The sequence below is a fragment of the Pinus tabuliformis genome, chromosome 2_2 (genome assembly GCF_031772625.1).
Source record: "Pinus tabuliformis cultivar Carrire ecotype Pingquan chromosome 2_2, CPIR1, whole genome shotgun sequence".
NCBI classification, from domain to species: domain Eukaryota; kingdom Viridiplantae; phylum Streptophyta; class Pinopsida; order Pinales; family Pinaceae; genus Pinus; species Pinus tabuliformis.
Genome location: NC_142300.1, coordinates 1086064162 through 1086077585, shown reverse-complemented (window position 1 = coordinate 1086077585; position 13424 = coordinate 1086064162). Strand labels below are relative to the sequence as shown.

Genomic DNA, 13424 nt, shown 5'->3' with positions numbered 1-13424 from the left:
AAGAGAGAAGAAGTAACAGTTCACAGCTCATGAACTTGAAGGAACAGAGGAAGCCGAAGATTGAGCAAGAAGGAAGAAAGTCGAAGGACCAACACGGAAAAAGGAAGCTAAACGACAAGAAACTCTATTGATTGGGTTAATCTTTGAAAGGCCCAAACATGTAATGAATTAATCAAGTGCATAATGCAACGTGAAGAATAGTTCTATGAAGGGAGGAGTAGTGAGCACTAATAATGAAGCATTTGTGATTTTGTTTCTTGGAAGTAAGATATCATGACAGTAAGAACAGTGAGAAGAGGTCGCTCATGAAACAATTACCACAAAAGTAAGAACAGAGGGTTGAAAACAGGGAATTGTGTTCGTGTAGAAATTGAGGGCTTAGCACAGCTTATCAAAGATATCATGTTGAAAAGCATCAGCAGATCTTGGAGACATTGTTGGAAATCATGATGGCTATTTAAAATCATCATGAGGTAAGTTTGCAGACTGTGTTGGACAATATGAAGAATTGTGAAGACTCCTTCATATGAAGATATGTTGTCATTGATGTAGCTGTCAAGTTGTAAATTGACAGAATTTAGTGAAGAATATTTTGGGAGTAGAGAATTACTATCAAATATATCTAGACAAAATATAGGAGTGGGATGGAGCCTAGAGAGTTGGTGTCCTAGAGGTTGGAGCCTCGAACAATCCAAGGTTGGTGCCTTGACAAGAAAGGGCTGAATCCCTTGAGGTCGGTGCGTCAGAATTGGAAGCATTTGTGTCCTTGGAGTTGGTGCTCCTAAATCTAAGATTGGTGCCTTAACAAGACAGGGTTGGTGCCGTAGAGGTTAGAGCCTCAAAAAAGACCAAGTTGGTTCTTGGCAACAGGATGGAGCCCTATATATATTATACCTAATTTATTGTAAAGATTACATTAATAAAAAAATTTATTTCTATTGTTCATTTTGTGTTCTAAATATAATTGATTTATCTAGTAAAAGTAACAATTGAAAAGAAATATTGATTCACCCCCTCTCAGTATTTCCAACAATACTTCTATTTTCTTAATTACTTGAACTAGCCATAAAATCACCAAGGAAAGGAGTTCTCCACCCAACCAATGAGTATGATATTGACTATCTAAAAAAATTATTTGATTAGTGATCATAATAAGTCATTTACAAGACTCTTCTTGATCCCTAGTAGTTCGTAGTCTCGGATTCAACTAAGAACATGGGCTAAAATTTTGGATTCTACTCACCAACCATGTCAAGAATGCTTTAGTTGGTAGCCTGCTACCTCCCTCAATAATGACCTTTGGAAGGGTTACAAGCTTACAAATTTATTCCCCTCTCTTGGAGCTCCTCCAAGTAGGTAATAAGTTTCCCTCTCACCCTCTCTGATCCCTTTTCCCAACTAAGATTATTTGTCTCTATGGAGTGAAATAACTATCTTTTAACTCTTTGGTTAGTGAAATTCTCATTTAGCACTTTTTCGAGTAATTTTATGGCTAAATATAATTAATATTATTTATCCCACAATTTTACCAAATAATTTGTAGTAAAAAAAATGATTACACCTTTTAGTAACAAATTACCTACCATGTAAATGATAATGGGTAAACATAGTCTTACGGTGGTTTAAGTAAATTTGGCTTAGAATGTTTTTTTTTTTTAACTCACTCGAAACACAAGATAACTAAAAATTTTAAGTTATATAGTGAACATAAGATTTACCAAAACTCCATTTGGAGAAAAACCAAAGAGAAAGAGATTAATATATTTTTATTACAACAATTCTGGAAAACATTACAATTCACTCGCTTAATTCTTTTTTTTCATCCACTCCCTTTTTAGTTATGCTTATATGCTTCTAAATAGGAAAAAAAATTAAAGAATCATTGGAATAAGAGAAGAATGATATGGGAAAAACCATGGAGCATCAAAATCGATAGTCTAAAAATGCTTAAAGTTTTACTTTTATGTAATTTGACAAAGTCAAAATGGGATCTAAGATGTCTACTAAGTCAAAATGTTTAACATGAGAGGAGATAATAAGACATTAAAACATATCTTCTATTCTGGAATGTTAACAATGAAAAAATGTTTAACATGAAAGGAGACTATAATAAGAAATGACATGGGAAAAAGAGAAAAATGACAAAATCCAAAGTCTAAAAATGCTTAAAGTTTTACTTTTATGTAATTTGACAAAGTCAAAATGGGACATTATAACATATCTTCCATTCTAGGATGTCGACAAAGTCAAAATGTTTGACAAGACAGGAGATAATAAGACATTACAACATATCTTCTATTTGGAATGTTAACAAAGTGAAAATGAGCCATTACAACATATCTTCCATTCTAGGATGTGGACAAAGTCAAAATGTTTAACATGAGAATGATAATAAGACATTACAACATTAAGTAGATAAGAAGAAACATTGAGTTTTCATGAGATCCGAAGAAAAACAAAATTCTTTGGAATGCAAAAAAAAAAATCATTGGAATAATATAAGAATGACATGGGAAAAACCATGGAGTGTCAAAATCTAGAGTCTAAAAATGCTTAATGTCTTACATTTATGTAATTTGACAAAGTTAAAATGAGACATTACAACATATCTTCCATTCTAAGATGTGGACAAAGTCAAAATGTTTAACATGAGAGGAGATAATAAGACATTACAACATATTTTCTATTCTGGAATGTTGACAATGTCAAAATGTTTAACATGAAAAGAGATGACAAGACATTACAACATCTCTTCCATTTTAAAAGTTGAAAGCCTCAATGAAATATGTTCCATATGTTGAAATTTGGTACCGGAGGACAGGTGGTTCCCTAAGGCTTTGATCTTTGGCCTAGGGAAAAGTGTCCAAAAGAATTTAATTTTTCTCCTAAAGTAACTTTATAATTTTTATAAAGTTAAATCTAATTTGAAAGTGACTTTAAGTGATAAAGTTACTAAGTCTAATTTTAAAGTGACTTTATAAAGTCAATGAAAAATTAGAAAGGAAAAGTGACTTTGGAAATAAATGACTAAGTGGGTCTTTATTAAAGTGGGGTGAATTAAAAAATAGAAAGTGAGATTTAAATGAGCATTTAATCTCAGCCATTGATCTAAATCTATTTCAGCCATTGGATTTAGGGATCACCCAAAAGTCATTTAGGGTTGGGTTAAGGGAGGAAAAGGTGGAAAAGATCATTCAATTCTTTCATGAGCAGATTGGGAGAAGGAGAGCAAGAGAGCAAGGGAGATTTCTGGACAAGGAGGAGAAAGAGGCAGCAGTTTGGCACACACACCAAGGCAGCATTTCAGCAAATCTGAACAGCATAAAGAACAAGCAGAAAAAGGCAGATTTAGTGAGCAAAACAGTGAAAAAATTATTTTTCAGCACGAATATCGAGGAGGCGATTTTCTGCACTTTTCCCGAGGGCTGTCCGTACAAGTCCGTACGGCCGTCCGTACAGTCCGTACAGTCCGTACGGTCCGTACATCCGTACGTCCGTACAGTCCGTACATCCGTACGGTCCGTACAGCTCTTCCAGCAGTTTTCAGATTGTCGTGTGGGCTGAAAACAGATAAGTTTTGCTTGCTGGAAAAATTTCTGTTTTGCTGATTTTTTTGCTGAAATATTTTCTCTGTAAAAGGCATTTTCCAGAAATAAAGAAGAGCTCTCAAACTGGTTTTCCCCAAGAGTTGTAGGGGGTTTTTCCAGGGTCAAGTTGACCAAAAATCACTGAGTTTAAATGTGTTTTTATGGCTGTTTTAATTGCTGATTTTTTATTTCTGCAATTTCCAGCACTCTGAAAAATTTCCAGAATTTGTGTTTTCAGCAATATTTATTTTTTTAGTCTGTTAAATGTATGGCTATGGGAATGGGCATTTAACTATATGGGAGAAATAAGGTGAAACTGAAAACCGGGGTGGGAAACAGAAAATTTTACATGGTATCGGAGCTTGAGTGCTGAAGGGCAGTTTGGGACAGCAAAAGAAAAAAAAAATACAGCTGCTGATTTTTTCACTCAGAAAATTCCAGCAAGCTGATTTTTCATAAACAGCAGGTTTATCTTTACCACAGCAGTGCTATTTTTCAGTTTTAGGACAGCAAGATGTCATTGGGATTGAGGGTGGAGGATAGGTTGGATGGGCATACAAATTACAGCGTTTGGAAGGAGAGAATGCAGAGTATCTTTGAGGAGGCAGAAGTCTGGGATATCATGGTGCATACAGCACAGCACCCTATTGTTGTGCCTACTGATGCTACTCAGTTGGCAGCTTATAATAGAAAGAACAACAATGGTAAGAGGCTGATTCTAGACGGAATCAAAGACCATTGCATTCCTCATGTGAGAGGAAAGAGCAATGCCCATGAGATGTGGACAGCATTGTCCAATCTCTACCAGAGTACCAATGAGAACCGGAAGATGGTCCTGAAGGAGAAGCTGAAGAACATTAAGATGGGGAATGATAGTGCAGCTGGATATCTCACAAAGATCACCAATGTGAGAGATGAGTTGGCAGCGATTGGAGAGGCCATTCCATCCACTGAGTTGGTGCGTATTGCAGTGAATGGCCTCCCCCGTTCATGGTTGAACTTTGCTGATGGGGTTTGTGCACGTGAGACCCTTCCCACATGGGAGAGGTTTTGGGATGATTGTATACAGACAGAGATCAGGAAAGGACAGCTTGGGGCAGCCAAGCCAGTTGAGCAGGATGAGGACGTAGCACTGGTGGCAGGAGGCAAGAAAGGCAAAGGGAAGAAGCAGCCTTCCACAAGCGGTGGTGGAGGCAAAGGCAAAGGTAAAGGTAAACAGGGTAACTCACAAAAGGACTATTCCAAAGTGAAGTGTTGGAATTGTCAGAAGATGGGACACTATGCAGTTGTGTGTCCGGAGAAGAAGAAGAAGAAGGGGAAGACCCAGGATGTGGCAGCGTCAGCTGAGATTGAGGACTTTGCAGGTCGTTTTGACCGGGAGTTTGCGTTCACTACATGTGAGTCCTCTAGTGCAGGATCACCTGCCACACAGGTTCAGAGGGAGCATGCTTTTCCCTCGATTAGCGGAGCATCTACAGGTATCTGGTATGTGGACAGTGGGGCTTCACGTCACATGACAGTAGTCCGGGAGTACTTCTCAGAGCTTTCAGAGAGTGGCACTGATATTGAGGTAGTACTCGGTGATGACAGAGTTGTTAGAGCAGTCGGGGTGGGGACAGTGACATTTCAGAGGGAGTCCAAACCTCCCTTGAAGGTGTCAGAGGTTCTTTATGTGCCAGGGATGAGGAAGAACCTCATATCCGTCTCAGCGTTGGAGGACAGAGGATATGAGGTACTGTTCAGGGAAGGACAGGTGTTGATGTATCCCAGGGGCTCTCCAGCTGATTCAGCTAGAGTGATAGGTGTACGCCATGCAAAGGTGTACAAGTTTGCATTCCAGCCCTCTTTGGCATTGAGTTGTAGTACCGACAGCAGAGCTAGCAGTTCTGAGCTATGTGAGATTTGGCACCGCAGGATGGGGCACATGTGTCATGGAGCCTTGAGGACATTGCGGGAGATCACTACAGGTGTGCCAGATTTCAGTACTGATCACCATGATACTTGCAGAGGTTGTGCGATGGGCAAGTTTGCCAAATCCCCTTTTCCCAGCAGTGACAGCAGAGCGACGGGGATACTTGATTTGATTCATTCCGATGTGAGCGGTCGGATGTCTCATGTTTCCTTGAGTGGATATGAGTACTATGTCTTATTCATTGATGATCACTCCAGGAGGACCTGGATTTATTTCTTGAAGACCAAGAGTGAGGTCTTCAAGCGGTTTCAGGAGTTCAGAGCTCTTGTGGAGACTCAGACAGGTCGAAAGATCAAGTCCCTGAGGTCGGACAATGGAGGAGAGTACACCCTTGGAGAGTTTGTTGACTATTGTGCAGAGGCAGGCATTAGGAGGGAGTTCACTGTTCCTTACAACCCCCAGCAGAACGGGGTTGCGGAGAGGAAGAACAGATCCATCATAGGGGCTGCCAAAGCCATGTTATATGATCAGGGATTGCCATTGTTCTTGTGGGCAGAGGCCTGCAACACAGCTGTTTACTTGCAGAACAGGAGTCCGCATCGTGCCTTGGGGCACATGACTCCGGAGGAGGCTTTCTTTGGGAAGAAGCCTGATCTTGGTCATCTTCATATCCTTGGATGCATTACATACTCCTATATACCCAAGGAGGAGAGGACCAAACTAGAGCCCACCGCAGAGAAGGGTATCTTTGTGGGCTACAGTGAGACCTCAAAGGCCTTTCGGATTTACATTCCTGCACAGAGGAAAGTTGTTGTCAGACGGGATGTGAAGTTCGAGGAGGACAGGGCCTTTAGGAGGTCACGGGAGTTAGAGTATCTAGATCAGCCAGACCCTCAGCAGCAGTTGAGTCAGTCGCAGGGATCCAGTGGGCAGGGATCAGGAGGATCCGGAGGTACATCTATGAGGATGTCAGGTCCATCAGTGAGCAGTGGCTCGCCGAGCCAGAGGGGTGGTGCTCCGGGCAGCATGCAAAGCAGTTCACAGAGCAGTTCACTAGGGAGTCCACTGATGGACAGTTCACACGGTACCTCAGCTTCTACAGGTTCAGGTGCAGGCAGGAGGACAGCAGACAGACAGTCAGGAGTTCAGGCTACTGATGGGGATGAGGAGGAGGAGTTTCATTCTCCTATGGGAGAAGCATGCTCAGGGAAGAGGAAGCCCAAGTGGCTTCAGGACACCTTGAGAGATGCCACATCTGTTGCTGAGCCGAAGAGGCCAGTCAGAGAGAGTAGACCACCTGAGAGATTTTGTAGCTATATGGCGATGGCTACCAGCATCCTTGACTCTGAGCCTTCTAGCTATGAGGAGGCAGCTAGCCAGCAGGTCTGGAGAGAGGCCATGCAGGAGGAGTATTCTTCTATCATGAAGAATGATGTTTGGGAGGTGGTGCCGAGGCCTGAGGGCAAATCCGTGGTTACTTCCAGATGGCTTTACAAGGTAAAGCATGCTGCAGATGGCAGCATTGAGAAATTCAAAGCAAGGTTTGTGGCTAGAGGGTTCTCACAGGTAGAGGGAGTTGATTATGAGGAGACCTTCGCTCCCGTGGCTCGATATACTTCGATCCGCTCCATTATATCGATAGCAGCAGAGATGGGTTGGAAGATCCACCAGATGGATGTGAAGACCGCATTTCTCAATGACTTCATACAGGAGGAGGTGTACATTGAGCAGCCACAGGGCTTTGAGGTGCATGGGAAGGAGTCCCATGTGTGCAGATTGAAGAAGGCCCTTTATGGCCTGAAGCAAGCTCCCAGAGCTTGGTACTCCAGGATAGATGCATACTTGCAGGGGATGGGTTTCACAAAGAGTGAGGCAGATCCGAACCTTTACTTTATTGTGATTGGTGAGGAGCCTCTCATTCTGGTGTTGTATGTGGATGACTTGATCATTACAGGTGCAGAGAGACTCATAGAGCACTGCAAGAGAGATCTTGCAGCGGAGTTTGAGATGAAGGACATCGGCTTGATGCATTACTTTTTGGGTTTGGAGGTGTGGCAGGAGGAGGGGCATTTCTTCCTGGGGCAGGGGAAGTATATTGTGGACATCCTTAGCAGATTCCACATGGAGGATTGTAGACCCATGTCGACACCGATGATCACCAACTGGAAGAAGCTTCATGCTTCGGATTCCGAGTTGGTGGATCCCACATTGTACATGCAGCTGATTGGTTCCTTGATGTATTTGGTCAACACCAGACCAGATATCTGTTTTGCAGTCAACACGATGAATCAGTTTATGTGTGAGCCTAGGAAGGTTCACTGGGTGGCTGCAAAACACATTTTGCGGTACTTGCAGGGGACAGTGGATTATGGTCTGGACTACAGGCAGGGAGATGGAGTGAGATTGGCAGGATACACTGATTCTGATTGGGCAGGTTGTGCTTCTGATAGGAAGAGCACTTCAGGGTGTTGTTTTGGGTTGGGTTCAGCAGTAGTGTCATGGTTCAGCCGGAAGCAGCAGTCAGTAGCACTGAGTTCAGCGGAAGCAGAGTATATGGCAGCCAGTCTAGCTAGTTGTGAGGCCATCTGGCTTCGCAAGATGTTGTTTGGCTTATTTGGTCAGCCGTTGAGACCTTCAGTGATTTACTGTGATAATCAGAGTTGCATTAAACTCACGGAGAATCCAGTATTTCATGACAGGTCAAAGCATATCGGGATCAGATATCATTTCATCAGAGACCATGTTCAGAAGGGAGCTGTAAAGCTTGAGTATATTTCCACTGATGAGCAGGTTGCAGATATTCTTACCAAAGCCTTACCACGGGGCAAGCATGTCTACTTCAGAGACAAGATGGGTGTGGTGAGGAACACCTTCCTCGGTAAGAGGGAGTGTTGAAATTTGGTACCGGAGGACAGGTGGTTCCCTAAGGCTTTGATCTTTGGCCTAGGGAAAAGTGTCCAAAAGAATTTAATTTTTCTCCTAAAGTAACTTTATAATTTTTATAAAGTTAAATCTAATTTGAAAGTGACTTTAAGTGATAAAGTTACTAAGTCTAATTTTAAAGTGACTTTATAAAGTCAATGAAAAATTAGAAAGGAAAAGTGACTTTGGAAATAAATGACTAAGTGGGTCTTTATTAAAGTGGGGTGAATTAAAAAATAGAAAGTGAGATTTAAATGAGCATTTAATCTCAGCCATTGATCTAAATCTATTTCAGCCATTGGATTTAGGGATCACCCAAAAGTCATTTAGGGTTGGGTTAAGGGAGGAAAAGGTGGAAAAGATCATTCAATTCTTTCATGAGCAGATTGGGAGAAGGAGAGCAAGAGAGCAAGGGAGATTTCTGGACAAGGAGGAGAAAGAGGCAGCAGTTTGGCACACACACCAAGGCAGCATTTCAGCAAATCTGAACAGCATAAAGAACAAGCAGAAAAAGGCAGATTTAGTGAGCAAAACAGTGAAAAAATTATTTTTCAGCACGAATATCGAGGAGGCGATTTTCTGCACTTTTCCCGAGGGCTGTCCGTACAAGTCCGTACGGCCGTCCGTACAGTCCGTACGGTCCGTACATCCGTACGTCCGTACAGTCCGTACATCCGTATGGTCCGTACAGCTCTTCCAACAGTTTTCAGATTGTCGTGTGGGCTGAAAACAGATAAGTTTTGCTTGCTGGAAAAATTTCTGTTTTGCTGATTTTTTTGCTGAAATATTTTCTCTGTAAAAGGCATTTTCCAGAAATAAAGAAGAGCTCTCAAACTGGTTTTCCCCAAGAGTTGTAGGGGGTTTTTCCAGGGTCAAGTTGACCAAAAATCACTGAGTTTAAATGTGTTTTTATGGCTGTTTTAATTGCTGATTTTTTATTTCTGCAATTTCCAGCACTCTGAAAAATTTCCAGAATTTGTGTTTTCAGCAATATTTATTTTTTTAGTCTGTTAAATGTATGGCTATGGGAATGGGCATTTAACTATATGGGAGAAATAAGGTGAAACTGAAAACCGGGGTGGGAAACAGAAAATTTTACACCATATTACCTTTTTTTTATTTTTCAATTAAAATTATCCTATTGAAATTAACTATTCATGTTTAATTACCGATCTTCAATTATTGTTTAATTTTTTTTGTTAAGTTTTTCACAATGGCAACTAATTTCTGTATTATTATTTTTTCTTGTTTAATTATTTTAGGTGTAGGGCATTTAGTATATTTTCCAACAAATTTTAGCATTTTTATTAAAATTACAAATTTAAGTTATGTAATGGGCATAATGCCCCGCTAATTTTTAAATATATATAATTAAAAATACATTTTAAACAATAAAAAAATAAATCTAATAACATTAAAAAAAAATAAAATTCTAATACCTATCATATAAACTGGATTTGTTGCTTTTCGTGATGGCCAAAGTATCTATTCCCTACTTTGTAAATTCTTAAACAATTTTATATTTTTAAATATTATATTTTGAAGTGGCATTGTCTAAGGATGTAACAAAATAGTTTTTTTGGGTATCCAAAATTCCGAAGTTTGACCGGCGTAACCAAGATTTTCAAAAAAATTTGCTCAAATTTGTCATAATCTTCACCAAATTTGTGAGCTATTTTGTAAGTTTGTTAAATTCTCTTTTTGAAATTATAAAAATATCTTAACTAAATAAAATAAAAAATATCTTGACCCGATGATTATTTTATAAAATATCTTGACCAGATCATTATTTTATAATATATATTTAATTAATTGAACCAAATTTTAATGATGTAATTAATGTGAAAAGCATTACTATTTACCATCTATCACAAAATTCATAGATCTAACCATAATATATATAATTCATTTTCTACATTGAACTGCCCAGAAAATGCCCGAGAAAGCTGGTTCTTTCTGGATCCGCGTAAAACGGAGTTTGAACCCCCAAAAAAAAATAGAAATTATAAAATATATTCATATTAAACAGACGTAGTGCCCAACCATTCTAAATACCCTCTTGTCATTACTCTTCGAATTCTCTCTCTCCTCGATTGATTTCTCTCTGCTGTTGAAGTGGTTTTTAACGAAGAATGGAAAATGACGAACAGCTTGAACTCGAGCATAAACTGTTTGAAGCAGGGAGGAGGCTAGAAATTCCACCGACATCGAAGGATGAGCTACTTGAAGCTTTAGAGAAAGTTGAGTCTTGCCTGCTTTTGCTACAACAAGCACCTTCCGTATCAACTCTCAAAGCAATGTTCCCTTCACAGGATTCTCTGATAACTCCATACCTTATGAAGCACCCTGACAAAGATGTAATGCTGTTGGTCATCAGTTGCTTCACCCAAATCGCCAGAATAACGGCCCCTGACGAACCATACAATGAAGAAGAGATGAAAGAGATATTTCAACTCATTGTGGGAAGTTTTAAGGAACTGGAGGAGCCTAACAGTTCATCCTTTAAAAGAAGGTCTGTAATTCTCAAAACCGTTGGAGAGATCAAGTTGTGGACAGTTATGCTGGACCTTGAATTAGACCACCTGGTCCTTGATATGTTCAAAAATTTTCTTTCCGCTGTTTCTCAGAATAATTTCTCTAATGATGTATATGACTCCATGAAAACGATTATGTCTGGGGTTTTGGATGAAAGCGATGATATATCGGAGGAACTTTTGGCTGTTTTACTCATCAACTTGAGAAAAGGAATGAGGGATTCTTCACCGGCTGCGCATTCATTATGCTTGGATGTCGTCGCATGTTGTGCTGAAAAGCTAGGGCCGTATTTTACAGCAAAAATTTCATCCAATCAGGAAAATATTTGCAGTTGTGTACATGGGTACAACGAAATTGTTTATGATATCTGCAGGGATGGAAATCAGGAGATTAATGCTACCCAATATACAACTGCGAGAACAGGGGCTATATTGCAACCAGGAAGCGGTAATGCAGAGCCAGTTGCAACTTCTGTGGATAATCCAAACCGTCAAGTTTCAAGCTCTGAATTAATTAGGGCTGAAAAAATGAGTAAGAAGAGGAAAAAAGAAGCTGAGAAAAAGCCGGTAAGTTCCAATGCGCCTAGACAACGGCGGGCGATAAAACAATCACGCGTCAGAGAAAACCCTACGCCGATGGTAGACAGCACAGATAAGGCTTACAGTGGTGTAGGTTTAACAGAAGGGAAAGTTGGCGAACCGGAGAATAATCTTTCGGTGCCGAATCCCTCAAACCCTAACAGGCCGCCGAGGAGGAAGAACATTTCGGAAACGGAGAAGACTGTAGAAGCATTCGGAGAAGATGAGAAGTTCGTTGGACGAAAGATAAAGGTGTGGTGGCCTTCGGATAAAGAGTTCTATGAGGGGGTTGTTGAATCGTATGACCCCAAGTCGAAGAGGCACACCATATTATATTACGATGGTGATCGTGAAAAACTTCAACTTTGGAAACAGCGCTGGGAGTTTATTGACCATGTAACTCGTCTAGAATGTAAGTGATAAGTAATGCCCTTCTCCAAGATTCACTTTGCTTAAATTAATTTCCTTCTCTCTGGATGGATTGTTTAGTTAATGTTCATAGCGTGTTTAATATATTTGTTTTATTCTGACATTCTTATGTTTCACTCCCTATATTTCACCAATCAGAATGATGATTGTAGGATGTATCCATTGCTTCTGTCGCAGAGAACGATGGATGGATATTTGTGTCGAAAGCTCATGCAAATATTTATAAAAGTTCGTTTCTGTTTTGCCAACTCAAAAGGCTTAACGACTGGATTCAAAACATGAGCAAGGATCAGCTTTTAATTAGCAGCTTAGATTGTTAAATGCTTGGATTACCTGTTAAACGAATGTGAGAGTGCTTTGAAACATTTCAAAGGTCTGTAAGGCTTCATTTATGTGCATTATTGGACATTATCTTGTTTTGGACCAAATTTAAGGTAGTATTCCCTACTCGTTTCTGTTGGCATATAATTGAAGTGTTAATGTGGAATTTAATTGAACTACCGTTATGATGTTGAGTTAGAGAGGTGGATGTTATTAAATGATGACATTTATATTTATATTTATATTTATATGTGTTAAATTATGGTATGTTATATTGTTAGAGCAGTTTATTAAACCGTCAACACAAAACAAATCAATACAAGAGACACAAGATGTGACGGCTAGCCATGGACAAATCCTAATTGAGGGAAATCTTTGATCAAATCTTCTTTTATCTTCAATAGTTTAGTAGAGAGGAATAGTACAAAATGAGAATTGTGTAATTTTATATCAGCAGCAACAAACCCTAGATTAGCAAAGTCAAACTTTGTCAAACGAGTTGAAATTGACCTCCAATAAGATTGGTCAATTTCCGGTCAACTAGCCCTAGAAGAGCCTCAAGAAACAACCCTTGAATAACCCCAAAAACATAGTCAAACTGTTGTTGACTGAAGTCAACTTGCTCCCCAAAACTAGGGTAGTCAACACTGGTCAAACATGTGGATGGATTGCTTCGATTTTTGTGCCAAAATCTACGGCCTTCTTAGGAGAACTAGCGACACCAAAACTGCACCCTTGATGAGTCAACTCTTGGTCAACCCAAGTCAAAGAGACCTTTAGCAACTTTTGCATTCTCCTTTTAGTGTCTTCCTTGCCACGGAGAACTAATCATCCTGGCCCACAGGAAAAGTAATCATCCTATTCCACAGTCGCCACAGAGAACTAATCATCATGTTCGATAGGAGAACTAATCATCCTGTTCTACAGTCGCTGCAAGGTGTCAAAGGGGAAGGTTGAACCTTTTTCCCTATACATAGTGCACCACTAAGGGATGGTGAGTCACCCTCTCGTCGCATGTCACTCCAGGAAGTACCCCGTGCCCCCCTAGAGCTCCTAAAGCTCAATACATCATACTCGATCCTCATAACAAGATCTCTGAATGACACCAAGTCATTCTTGGAAAGTCAGTAATTTGACCAT

The 13424-nt window shown here is 40.0% G+C and overlaps 1 protein-coding gene across 1 annotated transcript; it reads left to right on the top strand.

Annotated features, from left to right (window-relative positions):
* Positions 1-10553: 10553 nt before the first annotated feature.
* On the top strand, positions 10554-11954 carry LOC149197162 (sister chromatid cohesion protein PDS5 homolog D-like). The gene has a single exon (XM_089408585.1). The coding sequence runs from the start codon at positions 10554-10556 to the stop codon at positions 11952-11954; it is 1401 nt and encodes a 466-aa protein (XP_089264711.1).
* The last annotated feature ends 1470 nt before the right edge of the window (positions 11955-13424 follow it).

What these genes read in the sequence shown, in the direction of transcription:
- LOC149197162 (XM_089408585.1), top strand. Translation starts at nt 10,554, where the DNA reads ATGGAAAATGACGAACAGCTTGAACTCGAGCATAAACTGTTTGAAGCA.